Raw genomic sequence first — 19,361 nt, 5'->3', positions numbered from 1 at the left:
CGCTGGGTGGGCCATAGAAATGTATGGGTCAGTGTGCAAGATGTTTGCATGAGGCCTCAAGGAAATTTAACGCAAAGAAAAAGTATTCCATAGCTTCACTTTTGGCTCATTGGATATCTTATATCAAAATTTTCTGAGAGAGAACGTGTACTGGATGTTGGTTCATAACAACTCAATTCCATGTAACCCTCTTCATTTTAGCTTGCAAGCTTATTGGTTCTTCTAATAAACAAGGTTACTCTCTTTCTGGAGATATTTCTAATGTGTATGGTTGAATTTATTTCTCTAAGGAAATACTCTTTTCAAGGTAAATAATAAATAATAGGTGTCTGCATAAACTTTACCTGAACAAATGACGCTTTTCCTCCATTACAGTACACAATTTGCTCAGTCTCAACAAAATTTGCTGCATGGCCTTCAGAATCAATACCTAAAATATGAAGGAGAATAAAAAAAAGATTTCAAACAAATTCATGGATATGGACACATTTCACATAGAAAATTAATTTTATACATGTCACTTGTTATCTCGAAAAGTTGCAGGTTAGGCAGCAAACTTCAAAACGGGATCATTTTCAGAGCATGTGTTTGCAGCTAGCAATCTGTAATGTGAGTGTGTCCCTCTCAGTAATACATGCAGAATGTGTGTTCTGTGCATCCATAAAGCTGCTGCCTGCACGTGTATCAGAATAGCACCATTCATTTCTAATTCTCTATCATATGAGGGATTTATCCTATATTCTGCTGACATAAAACTGTTGTGTGCTATTCATGCATATGTGGGGCTCTATCAGCATGATTTTGCTGATAGAGCCCCTTTAACAATCCGGTAAAAGGACACCTAAAACCAGGTTCATAAGCAGTGACGTGAGATACCATGACTCATTTTAGTCAGAATAAAAACCTTCAATTTCTGCAGATGAAACTGTGGTCACCAAATTAGTGGCCCTAAAATCCAGTAACATAAGAACATGCTGGTTTAGGGGTCCCAAACCTGGTGAGAGGTTCCTTTTAAAATAAGCACGGATTGCACATACATTGAATGAGTTTTATTTTCTCTTTGCTATTCTATAGAGACTAAAAGTACTATACCTCTAACATAGTATCTTACACCAGCTCGAAAACAACTTCTTCTAGAGATGAGAATCCAATCAAAGTATTTTCCGTTAACCGAACAGGAATGTATAGCAATAACTGAAAACACAGTTCAGAAAAACCAAGCATGTAATACAAAAATGAAAAAACAAACAAACATTAAACTAAACTCATTTTGCATGGATGTGGTTTAGTGCTTTATTTCTGCATTACTTTAAACTTTGATCCAATAACTGTACTAATAATGACTTGTAGTTGAAATTTTTTTTCAATTGCATATTAATATGACATCACAGACACAAGAACCCATCACCAATAATTACAAGCTTTCATTTTACTCTAACCAATGCTTTAGCAAGAATCCCCATTTATTAGTTTTGCATGCTGTTTTTTGTCCATCTGGCTGTACCTATACAAGCTTCTCAGACAAAAACTGCATCAATATAAGGATTTCCATTCAGTTCTTGGCCCCACAACAAAACTTGCAGTGTGCACAACAGCCTTAGATCTATTTAGTGGCCATTTAGTAACCCCTGAATTTTACTACATTTCCTGTTACGTTTGAAGAGTACAAGTCAATTTAATGAACTTTGTAATATATCCTATTAAAAGAAAAATACTTTTCAACACATATTACATCATTTCCTCCCCTTTCCTTCAGTTAGAATGATCATTAATAGAATAACCCCATACCCAACCTCACACCCAGAGCTCTACAGTGAGGGGAGGGGAGGCTGCTGTGGGTTAGAAAGGAATTATTTCCTCACCATTGTGCTGTGGTTGAGTTACCTTACAGAGTAAAGTAAAGCTTACTAGGTGTAGAAGAGGTCTTTCTTTTAGCAGCCTCTTCCACACCCTACATAGGCTTGTATGTTAGAAGTAATTCTAAAAACAGGAAAGAGGAACTTAGCCCAATTTTTCTTTAATAAAGTATATTACAAAATAATAAATATATTCTTCTATTCAATTATGAAAACATAAATCGGAGGTACACTTTCACAATACTGATAATATCCAGTGATTACATTTCTAAAGGATACATCCATGAATGACTGGAACTGCAAATTTATGAATCTGTCAATGAAAGGGAAAAAAAAAATCTTACTATTTATTAAACTGAACTGCATATCAGACTGCAATAAAAGAGCTGCCAAGACCTTTAACATGGATTTACCCATCACAAACACCCCAAATAACTTTGTAACTACAACTGGCATGCAGCACTAGAGTGAGTTTTGCTGCTTACTAAAGGCATACTTTCTATACATTGGGACCTGTATAGGATTTCATTTAGCAATTTAGAAAGTGGCAGCACCAGAGAAGATTTTTTGGCCAGCATTTCACTTGGCTCCAATCACCAAGAGCAGATGACAGAAGCACAGCATGTACCACTGAGGCCACCATTCAGCTTCAGCAGTTTGTGATTGCAATCATTTTCTGGAAGTTAGAATTGCAGGGGTGGCAATACTTTTGGCCAACACTGTATATTTTACCTCTACTTTGCTAGAATAACTATAATAAGACTTCTATGTCAATATATATGTGTGTGTTCAGAGTGTACACATAGTTTGACACTAACACAATGGGAAATTATGTGATTTGGGGAGGGAGGAGGGACACATTACATGACTAGCAAAATCCTCTTCTGTTATTGCCTCTTTAGGATGGGACATATTTTCATTGTGTATTTGGCTGTGCAGTTTGGGGAAAAAGTGTTCTAGATATATTACAAATTAACTTATTACCTCTGGCTGAGCTGAAAATTCTCGGAGAAAATGGCCATTCCAAACAAATCTCTGATCTGCCTGGAAAAAAAATTACATTTTTAATTAGTATTTTTTAAACAAAAAATCCAAAAACAAAACAACAAAACAGAGAATAAATAGTAAAAAAATCAACAAAGTGGTCATTTCAAACAGGTCATCCAAATGCCAAAACTTAGGAGATTCATTATAAAGCTATTTAGACTGGCCATAGACAAGCCTCAATAGCTATATTAGTATGATAGGCCTTAGCGCCTTTATAAGGCTCCCAGCTGTCATAGGAGCAAACAAATGCTCGTCATGATTTTGCCATGCAGGAGTCATCTTGCACTAATAAAAATATGGGGTGCAGTGGGGGGACACATAACAAAACAAAGCCCATGATCAGAATGAACTATGGTTGTGGGCACTAGTGCCAGGTGCTACGTGTAATACTGCTTCAGAGTGGCAGCCATACTTAAAGAACCAGCACTATTATGGCAGATGTCAGGAAAGGATTAATTATAGAATACCAATAATTGCATAATATAAATAAATCCTTTGGATTTTAAGCTGAAGTAGTAGTAGTAGGTAATTTTTTTCTGCCTCTCCTGGACAACAACCTGATTTCTTTCATTTGTTTATAACTCAATTACAGTAGAGCACAGCAACAGCAAAATTAGCAAAAAAAAGGGAACTTTTCCACCACAAGTGGCCTCAGTCAAGAGAGATTTCCCTCATCTTCAAAGTATGTTATGCAATTAAATCTTGGGACAACTAGTATTACAGCTTAGCCCCATCCACTTGGGGCTAAGGATATCCAAATTCACATGATTGCCTTGTGGAAATGTTCAATAGTCAGATTTACCAGTTTATTTTCAAGAATGGCATGAATTGGGTCTGCTTCTTCCTTTTCTGTGAGGCAAAAGAAAGAAGCATGCCCCTAATAACTGTGGGCTTGTCTAAGCCTGTGTCAGCAGTAGAGCTTCCGTTATCTCGGAGGAGTAAAGCTCACCTACCAAAGCCTTCTAATCAGTTGGGTAAGTATGCAAGAATTTGTTGAGACGCCACTAGTATGAGATAGAGGTTTTCCCTACAAAAATCAAATTCTGCAAGGATGTCATGGTGTGATTAGGCACAGCGTTGATGCTTTGCATGTAGCGGTATTGGATAAATCCAAACCAATTTTAGTGCAATGTCATTGGGTAGGAGAGTAATAAAGGATGCTCCTGCCAAACATCTGCCAAGATCTCTCCTGGATACTTATATGTAGATAAGTATGTACGTACAAGTAGAACATGGTGGAATTCATGCAACTGTCCATTATATAATATTGAAATGGCCACGTCAAATAAGATTATAGTGCAATTGCAACTGCATCAGTACGCTCATGTAGCAGACTACCGTAAGATGGCCGCCCAAACATGCGCAGTCGACTCTGAATATAAGAAGCTAAGCGGTGGTGGAGAGTTATGACGCAGGGAGCGTTCGTAGCACAGGAGGAATGCCCCCGCTGCTCCGTGATTGTAATTTGCATAACAGAAGAAACCGATTTTAATCAGAAAAGGCAGCGAGAAGCTTATAATGGAAGATAGGAGTAGAATAGCCTTTTTTAAAGGCTATTCCAACGTGCCATTAGTTAAAAATGTGTTTTTCTAATGATAGACTTCCTTTAAGTCCCAGTTGCGAACATGGGACAACTGTACTGAGCAAGATCTGGACGCTGCCTTCAAAAATCTAATAATCCAAAGAACCAGCTAGTGCAACCTGAAAAATGGAAACTTTGTGCAGAAACATATTTAACAAATGCAGCTAATGCTATCTGATCACAGAACTGAATATGGAGGTGAGAAAAACCAAAACAGACCAGAAGTTCCAAAATGAAAATAATTCAAAGAGATCTAAATAGTTCTCCTACCCCCAAGGACTGGAAACTGCACAGAGTTAGAGGAGTTCCACATGATACTCGCGTGAAGAAGAGGAAGTGCCACTAGATGGTGGATTCCTTCATCACCCTAAAAGCTATTCCTCTCCTTTCCTTACAATTTTCCCCTGATGAAGCGTGTCTATCCACAAAGAAACGTGTAGAGAAACTAACTACTATCCTAGGGATGCAATTTTAGAATCTACTTAGGCAGGACATTTGGACTAGCTACTTTTAATCCAGTCATAGTGCTTAGGAGCTGTTAATAGGATGTATAAACACTAGACGTGTCTCCGATACTGTGGTACTTTGAGTATGGCACTGCAGATACAATAACCTGAAGGTGTTTTGCCTTGACGCTGAGTAATACCACCCAGTGGCTGGGAAGTATATAATAAATTGAAACAGAAACATGTTAACAAGTGGTGACATAATTGCATGCAACACTAGAAAAAAAAGTCAGTGAGTGCAAATATACAAATCCCCATGAAAAACTCGCCTGACTGAATACTATTATAAAATTCATATTTATTAAGTTAAATGTAAAACAACAATATAATAAAGGGAGAACAACAGAGAATAAGCCACAGATTAATATAATCCTGGGAGGTAGGCAAGTATCAATACTGATTAAGGTGATATAGAAGACTGGATATAATAAATAGACCGTCCAACAAATTGACTATGCTATGATTATAAAGCCAAATATGTGTGTGCGCTACTAGTTACAAGTGTCTAGCGCTAATGAACGGAACAAAGTCCAGGCAAAAAAAGCCTCATAATATAAGAAAATAAGGTGGAATATACACACAAATGCTAATGAAAGGTGAAATTTAGACAAATCTAAAAAGCCAATATAAATCAGAGTTGAAAGCAAGGCATATTGAAAAGTTATAACTCAGACAAATAATGCATCAAAATTTGAACAAAGCATATTACTGACCAACAAGGATACATGTGTATGTGGCTTTATGATTGCAGCATATTTAGTTTGTTAGTAGGTCTGTTTATTTATTATATCCAGCCTACTGCACACCTTCATCAGAATTGACACTTACCTACCTCCCAGGGTTATTTTCATCTGTTGCTTATTTTTAATGGTATTCCTCCTTTATTATATTGTTGTTTTACTTTTAATGTAATAAATATGAATTTTATAATAGTATTCAGTTTCATGAGTTTTTCATGATGATTTACAATTGCATATATGATAAACACATATTATAACATGCATTTATATGTGAAATAATACACAACAGCAGGCTGTTTACAATACACAGCTATTAACAGTAGCTTTTGCTTTAACCTTACCCATGAGTAAGTAGGGTATACATCAATTATTAAAATTTTAAGTTTGTCATGCTTTCCCCACTATAATGGACTTATTACTTCACTCTGTGCACTAGCTATCTCTTATCTACAAACCTAGAAGTGTTACAAGCATACAGATTAGTAGTGTCACAGCAAAAATTATTTGATTTTCTTTTTTATCCTCCTACCCTCTTCATAAACTAATATATAGAAAGTAATTCTGTCTCAAAAGTGGGAGAAGAAAACATATTTCTTTATTAAGATATATTATAAAGTTTCAAATATTAACCTATAATATTTATTTATAAAAGTTGTTTATAACTGGAGGTATGTTTCAAATCTGATCTGCTTCTTCTACTCGCCAGACAAACTCTGACAATCACTGGTTCCAGTGTGGTCATAATTTCTGGTTGGCTGGCAAGTATCAGAATAGGATCAACAGTGAAGCAAATAAGGAGAGTATGTCAATTTTTTTTTTTAATTTTGTTATGTCCCTCAGCCATAAAAAAAAAAAAAAAAAAAGTAAATAAAAGTAGTTTGTGAATCCCATTAACTTTAGTACCCATAATTGCAGTAACACTTTTACTTGTAAGTGACAATGGGAGAAATTCAAATACATACACACAAACATCTTGAAACATTGTGACTAATAAATATAAAATTGCAGCATATTAAAAAGTATTTGTCTGTTTTCTTACCCTTTCCAGTAGGCTCATTTCCTGAAATTCTGGACTTGTGTTGGACAATCTTTGCAGAGTATGGGTAAGATCATAAGAAGTGGAGAAGTAAAAACCATCAACACTCAGGACGTGGTTGATCATGGAAAGGAACGTTTTGTTATCCTGCAACTGGAAAAGGGACTACTAGTCATTGTTCAAGTCAGAGAAGCAGAGAAATGAGAAACATCTGTTTGACCAGATTGATGACCATGACCGTAGTGATTTTTACTTTCTAAATATTTGTCCCACACACAGTATAATGCCCCCCCCCCTTTACTGACCCTAATAGTATATTGACCCCGTTATAGGTCCCCACACAGTAGATTGTCCCTTTCGAGCACTCACATAGTATATTGCCCCCTCTTTTTGGCCCCCACAATGTAATAGGTTAGCCTTAGATTCAATCCGAATTTTCCAAAAGTCTCTGGCTCAGCCTGAAACCAATAAGCATCATTATGCTACAGGGTCTCCTTAGAGAAGGGAAGATTATGTCAGGAGGTGCAATGTGAGGTTGTTGCCACATGACAGGTGCGGCACTAGCTATAAGGAGCAATTTATGTGAGAGGAAGTTCTAGGGTGCAAATTATGTGAGAAGAAGGGGGGAGGCATTTTCATGAAAGAGTTAGGGCTAGTTCACACGGGGACATGGAGGAGGATTTTGACAGTGGAATCCACGTCATAATCCTCCTCCATACAATGTTAGTCTATGTCGACTGCTAGCTTTTTTTTTTCTGCTAGCAGATTTTTCTGCTAGCAGAGAAAAAGAAGCGACATGACCTTTCTTCAGGCGTTTTCTGCCTGAAGAAAGCAATAGAAGTGAATGGGAGGCGAAAACCGCGCAGTTTTTTTCCACGCTGTTTTTTGCAAAAATAAGCGACGCTTTTTTTACGAAAAAAACGCGACACTGTTTTTTCAGCCCATTCACTTTACGGGAGGGGAAAACAGCCTGGCTTTTTTTTTTTAAGCTGTTTTTAAGCTCCAAAAAAAGCTTGGCAATGTCCAAAAAAAGCTTCCTAATTAGGAAGCTTTTTTTTCCGGTGCCAAAATAAGCCACATGTTATTTACGTGTGAACTAACCCTTAGGGTCCATTCACATGGAGATGCTAGCAGAAAAAGGAACTCATTGAAGTCAATGGGAGGCTTTTTTTCAGTGCTGAAATTCCACACCAAATTCCTTACCATTTTCCTCCGTGTGAATGGACCCTTAAGGTAAAACTAAACTTTGACAGGTTTTGATTTTCTGGCAGTATTTGTTTCATTAATAAATTTTGTAATATACTTTAACCAATGTTGTCTCTTTTCTGTGAAATCCTGCCTCTCTTTACTCTTTCTCTGGCTTCTTTATCAAAAGCTGTTCACACTGGGTAACTGTGTATAAAGTAGTATTTGAAAAAATTAGGGCAGGATCACTTGAAACAGTTATAGCTCCAGCTAGAGTATCGAAACTAGCTTAAGGCGTAAAAAGAAAGAGGAGAGTCTCTTTGTATGTAGAAGTTCTACCTTTATTATTTCTGGAGATATCACCGATTAAAACCACACAGGGGATTAGAATATTCATATCGTATATATTATGCAGCTGCATATCAATATCCAGTGATATATCCTGAGATATCACTGGTATATTGGATAATATATAGATAGTACTGTAACCTTGTCAGTGAATATCTCCTTTTACATAACATCAAAAGCAAATTTTTGCTTTTTATAACACCTGAGATATAACTGTTTGCAGTCACCCTGTTTACTCCATACAAAGTTACTCAGTAACAGTCAAGAACAGTTCTCAATACAGAAGAGAAGGATGGGGGGGGGGTGGAGTTGGGGGGATGCAGGATTTTACAGAAAGGAGACAAAACCTGCTAATAAATTATATTACAAAATGTAGACTTGATTAATCTGAGGTCATGTTGTAGCTCTCGGTAAAATCTACACACACACACAGACACAAATCAGTTGGCAACACTCACCTGGGTATCAGTTAAATGTAAAATAGTTTTCTTATAGGAGATTATATCAAAGTCTGTCACCTTCCAAATGGAATGGTTAAGAAGATCACCTACTTTCTTCTTACGGGTAATCACAATCAGATACATTCCTGTGAAATTAGAAAGCATCATTAAACACAATCCCACTATTGATGTGTGTTGTACAGATGTAATATTCTTTATTGTGACTTTTAAACATAATGCTGGAACAATATTTTGCACCAGAAACGCATTGAGCATCTTAGCAGGAACTGCCCACCAATTCAAATTAGTTGGTGCACCTTCCTCCGCCCTGTGATCTTTAATATTGACAGCAAAGTGAAGCTGCATAAGATAACGGCTGTTAACACTTTAGAGATAGATAGATAGATAGATAGATAGATAGATAGATAGATAGATAGATAGAGATAGATAGAGATAGATAGATAGAGATAGATAGAGATAGATAGAGATAGATAGAGATAGATAGATAGAAAATGCAGGACCTTTAGAGTAGGCTGGTTAATAGATTAAATCAGGCAGATGGAGGCAAGGTTATCAGCACAAAGTTGTAGCTTTTTTGGTGGAGGTTCACACAGTCCAGTAGTAAGGAAATCAAAAGGTCTTGTAACATAATCATTCCTTGGCAGATAAGAATTTCAGAAGTGGAGGCAGAGGTTGCCCCTCAAGCAGTCTGGTCTTTTAGTTCAATACTTGCATATAAATTAACACAATCTTTAGAATATTTAGCGGCCATATTATACTTTTGAAATGGTGTTTTGTTTGTTTTTAAAGTGAGGCTGTCGCCTGAAGGAGCAATGTTCTGTGTTTGAAGGGGTTGTGCAGGACTTTGAAAACATGGCTGCTTTCTTCTTCACAGGAAGTGACCTCATGTCTATTGGTCACATGGCAATGCCACAAGTCCGTCCATTTAAAATGGATGGGACTGAGCTGTAGCATGGCCATGTGATCAATGAACATGATAACACTTGAGAAGAAGAAAACAAACCCTGGAGAGCAATGAGAGCCCTATTCCGACACGGACCCCTGCCATTATCTAAAACATCATGGCATAACCATGATGTCAGAAAGGAATAAAAACTTGACTGACTTAAAAATGAATTACCCAAATCTCCTTCCAGGACTGTGTAATTTACTTACCAGCAACTAATCTTACTGTACCAAAGATACCGCATATAGGTCTTGTAATAGCTGATGGTGGAATGTCCTTTTTTGCTGCAAGATATAATTAGTACTTTGGATAATTAGTATCATTCAGTTCCTAAATATCCTTTATTAATTATTATTATATTAAGTATATAAATCTCAATGTAGGATTATAAAATTTAACCTTAAACAGAATAAATGTAATCCTAATACATACTAAGGCTAAATCCACAGTGGAATGGTATCAAAGCGGATTATATTTCAAGAAATCTAATCCACATCGCCAAGAAAAGAGATTAGCATAATAAAACTTTCTGTGGATCTACCCTATGTGATACACAGACAAAAATAGCAAACAGACAATCCATAGCAAATTTGTTGATTTCTTTTGTCCATTGTGGACACACCATAGTGCCCATTGCTTATTAAAGCACTAAGACCAATGTCATATGTTTTACTGTTATACCAGAAAATAAAAAATAATTAAAGGGCTTTTGTAGGCCAGAAACACGTCAGAGGTGAATGTGTATTTCATGTCGGCTGTTCTTTCATTGAGTCATGGAGTAAAAACAAAAATGCGATTTATATTTCTTAGAGTGCTGGCTACTGCTTCTGTTGTACCCTAGAAAATGAGGAGCACAGATCTAGATGTATATATCTATATTTAAAAATAAACAACCCACACATATAAAACCCATATAAGATTATTAAATGAGAGTTCGGAGTATAATGAATGCTCTCTCCAAATGTTACAATACTAGGGGAACAATAAGAGTATGTTCACACGGAGTTTTGTGGCAGTGGAAAAAAAAATCTGCTTCAGGAATTAGGAAACTTTTTTTTGACACAGTTTTTTACATGAGGCTTTTTTTGGAGCGTTTTTTGAGGTGTTTTTAGTTTTTGTTTGTTTTTGCTCCAGCACGGTGTATGGACCTGGAAACTTCTCTTTGAAAAACACTAGTGGTTTTTGAAGTGCTTTTTGCAAAAACCACGTCAAATTCCACCTGAAGAAAGGACATGACTAATTTTTTTCCCCATTAGCTGAAAAAAAAAAAAAAAAAAAGCTAGAGGCTCCCACTGAAATGAATGGGAGGCGTTTTTGCAGGCGGATTTCGCGTCAAAATCCGTTGGCAAAAAACTCTGTATGAACATACCCATAAGCTCTAGTAGTCACCCTGAGTGTGTATTTTATACAAGAGAAGCACAATGTCCAAATACAAATGAGTGAGCCCCCTTTTCAGGAAAGTTTAGGGCTAGTTCACACGTAGGCAAAGGGGCGAATTTTGACAGCGGATTTCGCTTCAAAATCCGCCCCTACAATGGTGGTCTATGTAGACCACCGGGCTTTTTTTTCCCGCTAGCGGAGAAAAGAAACGACATGCCCTTTCTTCAGGCGGAAGCCGCGCGGGCTCAGCCGCGCAGCTTCCGCCCCCGGCAGCTCCCTCATTTGAGCCGACAGCGGAGGGGAAAGCCGCGACCGCGATGGTCGCGGCAGGCGGGTTTTGACAAGAGAGAGACACGGCTCACCACGTCTCTCTCGGTGTCAAAACCCGCGCGGGCAGTTCATGTGTGAACTGACCCTTACACAGGAAAAAAATCAATAGTAGTTGACTGCATAACAGTAAATATTACCTGTAAGAGCAACTTCTGTAGACACTCGGTCAATGGCAAGAACATCATCAACACCATCATCACAGGCTTCCACAAAAAACTTCTCAGGTGTTGTATGTCTAGAAAAAAATAAAGTAAAAAAATATTTAATCTTTGTGACATGTTAGGGGGGCGTTCACACTACAGTCAGTGTCCGACAGGTAGTGTCTGCTCCTACTGTCTGTTCAAAATCTTGCACGGACACCAGTATCGGACACTAGCTGTGTCCGTGACACTTTTCATTCATTTAAATGGTGATCGGGTGCGTTCTTTTGCACTCCGTGCCTGTCCTTAACTGTCCGACATGTAGGGTTTTTCTGTCCGCTTGAGAAGTCGGACATCTTCACTTGCGGACAGGAAAGGATAGGCACGGAGTGCAAAAGAACGCACCCGATGCCCATTTAAATAAATGACAGGTGTCACGGACACAGCTAGAGTCCGTTTCTAATGTCCGTGCCAGATTTTGAGCAGACACTACCTGTCGGACACCGACGGTAGTGTGAACGCCCCCTTACATAAAGAAAATCCCCACATATTTTGCCTCTAAGAGACACAATCCTCTGACTGGATGCCATCTAACATATTCTCAAACCCAGGGTACAATGTGCGGCCCAGATTACCCACGTATCATAGTCTAGAGGAGTTTCCATACTGAATGTCAGTTGGCAGACCACAGCTGTCCAGATGGACAGAGAAAGCAGAATCATCTTTATACAGACGAAAATCAACGGCCTTACCTGTGTCCCTCTGGCTGTATACCTCCCCTCAGTACCCTTATCAACTGTATATAAAACACTGGCCTTCACTTTAGCCTATCTACAAGCAATGATCATCTGTTTTGTAGACTATAAACCTCCTTCATGACCCACACAGATAAATCCCACCAACCACTTGATGCTGCGATGAGGCAGCTGGCAAGATTTAAAGGTGTTGCCTAATTTCAGATCAAAAGAGTTCAATGTTATTGTTTGTATAATTAAAAAAAAAACAAAACAATTTTCCTATATACTTTCATTATCGGTTCCTTACAGTTTTCTAGATCTTTGCTTCTATTCATTCACTATGCTTTGGTGATACACAGTCCATGGTGCTGTGTGTTCATCACATCTCATTATAGCCACAGCACAGAAATTAGACATCTGTCTGATAATTAACAGTGTACCTGTGTGTTCATGACATGACCATGGACTAAATACCACATGACCATGGACTAAATACCACATGACCATGGACTAAATACCACATGACCATGGACTAAATACCACATGACCATGGACTAAATACCACATGACCATGGACTAAATACCACATGACCATGGACTAAATACCACATGACCATGGACTAAATACCACATGACCATGGACTGATTTTTTATCTACTGGGAGTGTGCAGAATGAATGATCGCAAGCAGAGCTAGAAAAACGTAAGGAATTAATAAAGAAAGTATATTGGAAATTTGTACAACCTTTTAATTTACAAAAAAAATAACATTGGTCTCTCAATGTTTAACCAAAAATGGCAAACCCCTTTAACCACTTCCGGACCACCCATTGGGTATTTACGTATGGGTATTGGCTCTTTTGTTCTGCAAGGACGTACCCCTACATCCATGCAGTTTTAAATAGCTGCACAAAATTGTGCAGCTGCAGAAGCTGGGAGCTGCCTGTTACTACAGTCAGAGCTCCTCTAGATCGTTGTGTATGAGAGCTGCCATGATGAAGCTCCCCTCTGACCCACCGGTTACGTGATCCTCCAGGGATCAAAGACTGTTAGAGCTGCTGAGTCCTAGAGGACTTGGATTAGCTCAGCAGTAACAGACAGGAAGCTGCATTCCTCTTGTAACTGAGCTCAGGTATCAGCAACCAGTTAGGAAAATCAGCCTCCCCCACAAAAAGAAATATATATACCGTATGCATAATAGTATTCATATGCCCCCAAAGGTTTATTATGACCTTATGGGGACACAAAATAAATTACATTTAAAAAAAAAAAAAAAAAAAAAAAAAAAAGAAAAGGAAAAATAAATAATACGCCAACACCGTACACATTACAGGTTCTAGCCCTCAACCCCAACAAAACAAAGACCGGATACATTACAGAAAAAAAAAAAACACATGCAAGAATAAAAAAACATAAAAATAAAGACCTTTGTACCGCTGAAAAAAGATGCGCAAGTTAATTGAATAACCCAATAAACGAAAGAAAAAAAAATGTGTCTGGTCCTGAACCAGATAAATTGGCCCACTACTGAAGTAGCTAAAGAGACTCCACCACCCCTCGACCTCTGAATACATGTGCCCTGTTAATAAATGCTCTCTATAAAATAAATTATGTCTGGGACAATATTCTAATCCGACCTCATTATCAGCTGAGAAGGGACCATTCATTACACTCCTTCCTCTCCAACGCCCCTCACATCAGAGGTATCTGCACTGTTAAAACCATTCAGGCAACAAATACAAATCCTTCTTTCTTCTATGGATTATATTACCATGTCCCAGTGTCACTACTTCCTTAGACTTCTAACAAAGACTTTCAAAGAGGACTTTTCACCACCTCCATGCATTCAAGTTATTAGCATCTGTTAACATGAGCTGCTCATGTTTGAGTGTGCTTTCTTTTGTATCTTTCTGAAATATATGAAATGTAGTGATTAACTTTTCTTGGAATTTTTTCTCTAGCCCACACTATTCCTGAACACTAAGTGCAGTTAGTTTTGGTGCTTGATGTGCAATGTCAGAATGATTGAAAGGTCCAGTAAGAGGTATCCTGTGTCAGAGCTCAGACATCAGTCAACAAAGGAATGTGACAGAGCGGATCTATCTGTCCACTCTACACTTTTTTTACAAGTTGGTTGGATTGGTCCTTTCTTGTTTGGTGCTTCTCACTGTACTGACCTACCAAAAAAAGCCAAAAGAAAAACAAAGCAAGAGAAAAAAAAAAAAGTAAAATATTAAACAGCCTACGTATTTCAAGGCCATATGCCCCTTAGTCATAGCATTACAAGTTTACTTATAGGTTCATGATAGTCCACAGATTAAAAGATGATAATTCCTGGGCCATCACTTTAACCCAGACCTGGGCAAAGTCCGGACCCTGGGCCATATCCGGCCTTCTGACTGATTCAGTCTGGCCCGCACAGCTTGACTAGGGAGGTGTGTCTAGGGGGCGTGTCTTAGTGCCGGCAGAAGATGTAGACATGTGGTGTGTGTCATAAGGTACTGAGAGATGTAAGGTGAGATGCAGGGTGGAGAGTGTGTGTGTGTCTGTCTGTATGTGTGTCTGTCTGTGTCTATATGTGTCTGTCTGTGTGTGTGTGTGTCTATACGTGTCTGTATGTGTGTGTGTCTGTCTGTGTCTGTATGTGTGTCTATATGTGGGCAGAGATGGAAGGGGAATGTTATACTGGGGCAGAGATGGCAGGGGGACATGAAACTGGGGGAGAGATGGAGGGGGGACATGAAACTGGGAGTAGATGAAGAGGGCACTTAAATTGGGGAGGGGGACATTAAACTGGGGACAACAGGAGGGGGCATTAAACCGTGGAGGTAGCTGGAGGGGGACCTGTCTGCCTCTAGTTGCCCCCAGTTTAATGTCACCCTCCAGCTACCCTTACGGTTTAATGTCTGCTTCCAGCTTCCCGATTTTAATGTCCCCCTCTAGTTGCCCCCAGTTTCATGTCCCGCTCCAGCTGTCAATTTATTGCCTCCCTCCAACTACCCCCACTGTTTAATGTCCCCCTCCAGCTGTCCCAGCTTCATGTCCCCTCTAGTTTCCACCAGTTTATACTGGGGCACCAGGAGAGGGACTTAATACTGTGGGACAGTTGGAAGGGAACATTATAATGTGGGGGCATATAATGTACGGGTGACTGTAGGAGGATTATACTTTGTGGGGGCACATGGAAAGATGATTGGGAATAGGTGGAGTCAACATAGAAGTGGGTGGAGCTAAATTTGCCATGGCACGGCCCTCTAGCATAGTTTCAATTTCTTATGCGGCCCCATGGGAAAATTAATTGCTCACCCCTGCTTTAACCCCTTGCAACAAAGCCTAAAATTATCTTAAAGGAGGTGTTCAAACAAAAAATACATTTTCAAAAAAGGTTGGTAAGTGCTATTGATTAATAGGTTAATAAGTGCACAGGTCGGAAACGCCGCGGGAAAAATCATGGCATTTTATAGTAACTGCAAAGTGGATGGGATTTTTGTAAATCCCATGCCCTCTTGCGGTAACAACCACAGTGCAGACACGCCGCGATTTCCAAAACCGGCGCAGTTTTAGAAATCACAGCATGTCAATTATATCTACAGAAACGCCAACGTTTCCCCATAGATATAATTGTAACAGGAAGTCCACGGAGGAAAACTCTGCAAAATTTCTGTTTAAAGCACTGTAGGAAGAACCGCGATGCGTTATCACCGTGGTTTTTCTCGAAGCACTTTATAGCTGCGGGTCGTCCTGTGGGGCCTTAGCCTAATATTGTTTTGAGTGATGTCGGCACTCCGTCTCTATTGCACAGGCAGATGTCAAGAAGAGGAGGAGCCAGCCCCACAGAAGGAGGTGATCTCCCGTGCCCTGAAGATCCGGACATGAAGTTAAGTATGATAGGGTGCGCTGAGTCTTTAACCTTAACTTTTTTTTTTTTTTTTTTTTTAGGGGGTTGGGAATTGATCATGCAGGTTAAAAAACGTTTCAGCTTTACTGTATGGGCTGTTACGGACACATCAATACTAAGAATGTATTGATTGTATAATATTTTATGTTTCTTGTTTTTTTATTTACATAGCTCATTTTATATGGGAAGAGGGCATGGTTTGGGCTTTATTTTTTTTCACATTTCTTTGATGTGCCACTAGGGGACTTGAAGAAGTGATCTTCTGATCACTAGTTCAGTAGTATGTACTGCAATGCAAGTTACAGGCAGGATCGACCGTGTGTGTGGCTCTGGCAGCCCAGGGTCACTGGTCACACACTAGGCTTCCAAAAATACATATTACCTCCCCCAAACTCACCGAAGGGGGGAAGCCTAACAACAAAATTCCTAGGTGCAGTGGTCATGTTTGATCTGGTCATCCAAGGGGTTTAAAAAAAAAAAAAAAAAAAGCACCATCAAAGCTCAGCTCTGACCATGTGTATGAGTGGGCAGAAGGCTTCCGCCATAAAAGTACGACGGTGTGGCTTTAGACCTTTACTAATATGGCACTGGTCGCTTATGGGTTAAAGTTTCAACTCTCCTGTGTATATTCAATTGCCCGCAGCCTATACAGAGCACACTATAGTGATAAACAACATACCTTCTGTTAGTTTTGTCACTTGTGTAGGCTTGGAGAAAAACAACTTTGAAGTCTTATGCAAATGAGTTAGTTGGTGCACAGCGGATGGGTCTTTAGGCCTGGGATGGTGCGATGGCTAATGGGTTGGTGCAGGGGATGTTAGTGGTCTGAGTGGCAAAAGAAGTGTTTAAAGGGATCCCATCAGTCAGACACACACACTTTTTTGCAGGTACCATGTCAGAATAGCCTTAAGAAAGGTTATTCGTCTCCTACCTTTCGTCGTCTTTTTTTTTTTTTTTTTTTAAATGTAGATTGTGAGCCCCACATAGAGCTCACAATGTACATTTTTCCCTGTCAGTATGTCTTTGGAATATGGGATGGAAATCCATGCAAACACGGGGAGAACATACAAACTCCTTGCAGATGGTTTTTTGCCCTTGGCGGAATTTGAACACCAGGACTCCATCGCTGCAAGGCTGCAGTGCTAACCATTGAGCCACCGTGTGGCCCCTTCTTTCGTCGTCTTCTCCGCACCGCAGTTCCGTGGATATCCCAGTTCTTGTCGGTATGCAAATGAGCTATCTCACAGCACTGGGGGCGGGCCCCAACACTCAGACAGCACTGGGGGAGTCCCTAATGCTGTGAGAGAAAACTCTAGCGCCGCCTCTATCTTCACCTGGAACGGCCTCTCACAGCGTCTCCTTCCGGCGCTGGCTTCAAACTTCTAGGCATGCGCAGTCTGCTCTGCCGTCGGGCCTCAGGCTGCGCATGCCTAGAAGTTTGAAGCCAGCGCCGGAAGACGACACATGGAGAGGCCGTTCCAGGCAAAGATATAGGTGGCGCTAGAGATTTCTCTCGCAGCATTGGGGACTCCCCCATTGTTGTATGAGCGCTGAGGACCGCCCCCTGCGAGAGAACTTATTTGCATACAGAAGAAAACCTGGATTTCTACTGAACGGCAGCACGGAGATGACATCTAAAGGTAGGAGAAGAATAGCTTTTCTAAAGGTTATTCCTACGTGTTAGGGAGAAAAAAAAATAGCTTTTTAATGATTGAATCCCTTTAACACTGCCAGGACATACAAATAAGAGTCAAAAGTGGGCCACCCTGACATAAATACTCTATGGGTAGCCAGGAAATGGTTAAGGCAGATTTCACAGAGCTTTTAGACATTTTTTTTTTTTTTTTTTTAATACTGCGACCAGTTGTTAAAGAGGACCTGTCATGACATTGGCGGTATTATTCACGGCTAGAAAGCTTGACGTTTTTATGCCAGGAAAACAAAACAAAAAAAACTAAACACAAACACACAACCAGTCCCACTAGAGTTGAGCGCAATTTTAGATGCACATGAAAAGTAGGGCTCTTCTGTATTATTTCACACATATAATATGTAAGTCATTGGGATCTGGAATACAGCTTTCCATGTATGAGCAGCTGGCCGGATCCTAGCATGAAATAGGAACGTGTCAGCTGCGCATTCACACTGATCAGATACCTCAAGCTGAAGAACAATCCTGAGCCTGCCAATACCATGAAGTGCCTGCAGTGTGAGGGGAGAGAGCAGAGAGCGCAGCGTGTACTCTAATGGAAGGACGGGAGAGCAGCCGGCGCCGGCCATAGCAGCCCATACATCTACATAGTGACAGCTAGCCGCAGGCTGCACGCCACACAAATCCCCATAGAAAGCTTCTACTCACAGCTTCAAGTTCTCATAGACCAGCGCCATGGTCCGCAGACTCTACTGAATTCACAGCAATCTACAGCCGAAAGTAAGACATATAACCCTAAGTGTAACACAGGCCCTTGTATGCGCAAGTCACAGTCTGTGGACCTTCTTCCTCTTACGTAGAATCTCCAACACTCAGTCCTACGGAAGCCGAGAAGGACGTCAGGCTAGCACTACAGTGTGAGTCGGGTGATGGACGGTGCGCAGTTAGGCTCAAACTTAGTTGTAAAACAAAGAGGAAGTGATGCAAGGAAAATGCATTGGGGATTAATGTATATGAAACCTAAATTAAATCTGGAGTTGATTTTAACAGTTTGAACAATACTGTAATGGGGAGCATATACAGCCGGGCCCTCATCCTAACCTCTCATGCCTTAAAAAGTGGGAATCAATGTATGATGTGATTTAAGGGAGTCTTTCATGGGGATTTTTGAATTTTAAGTCGGCTATTGTAGGCATACCTCCCAACTTTTGAAGAACCGAAAGAGGGATAAAATTTAGCCCCGCCCACTTTTGTGTTGACTCCGCCCACTCGTTAATTTTTCATGTGCCAGCACACAGTATAATCCTCCTACAGTCACCCGTAAATTATATGTCCCCCCTCTATCTCTCCCCCAGTTTCATATACACCCTTCATCTGCCCCCAGTTTCATGTCCCTCTTCCATCTCTGCCCCCAGATTCATGTCCCCCCATCTATGCCCTCAGATTCATGTCCCCCCATCTCTGCCCCCAGATTCATGTCCCACATCTCTGCCCCCAGATTCATGTCCCCCATCTCTGC

General features: G+C 39.9%; 1 protein-coding gene across 1 annotated transcript in view; it reads right to left on the bottom strand.

Annotated features, from left to right (window-relative positions):
* Positions 1–18,765, bottom strand: part of SACM1L (SAC1 like phosphatidylinositide phosphatase) — a 38,971-nt gene extending 20,206 nt beyond the window's left edge. The window contains exons 1-9 of the mRNA XM_075271135.1: positions 18,551–18,765; positions 11,555–11,652; positions 9,917–9,991; positions 8,759–8,886; positions 6,771–6,920; positions 2,841–2,900; positions 2,136–2,169; positions 1,093–1,194; positions 345–430 (exon numbers count right to left, since the gene is read on the bottom strand). Coding sequence (XP_075127236.1) covers positions 345–430; positions 1,093–1,194; positions 2,136–2,169; positions 2,841–2,900; positions 6,771–6,920; positions 8,759–8,886; positions 9,917–9,991; positions 11,555–11,652; positions 18,551–18,579 — 762 coding nt within the window. The 5' untranslated portion in view covers positions 18,580–18,765. The remainder of the gene's footprint in view (positions 1–344; positions 431–1,092; positions 1,195–2,135; positions 2,170–2,840; positions 2,901–6,770; positions 6,921–8,758; positions 8,887–9,916; positions 9,992–11,554; positions 11,653–18,550) is intronic.
* Positions 18,766–19,361: the final 596 nt, after the last annotated feature.

Source organism: Leptodactylus fuscus, chromosome 4 (assembly GCF_031893055.1).
Source record: "Leptodactylus fuscus isolate aLepFus1 chromosome 4, aLepFus1.hap2, whole genome shotgun sequence".
NCBI lineage: Eukaryota > Metazoa > Chordata > Amphibia > Anura > Leptodactylidae > Leptodactylus > Leptodactylus fuscus.
This window is presented reverse-complemented; position numbering and strand designations above follow the sequence as displayed.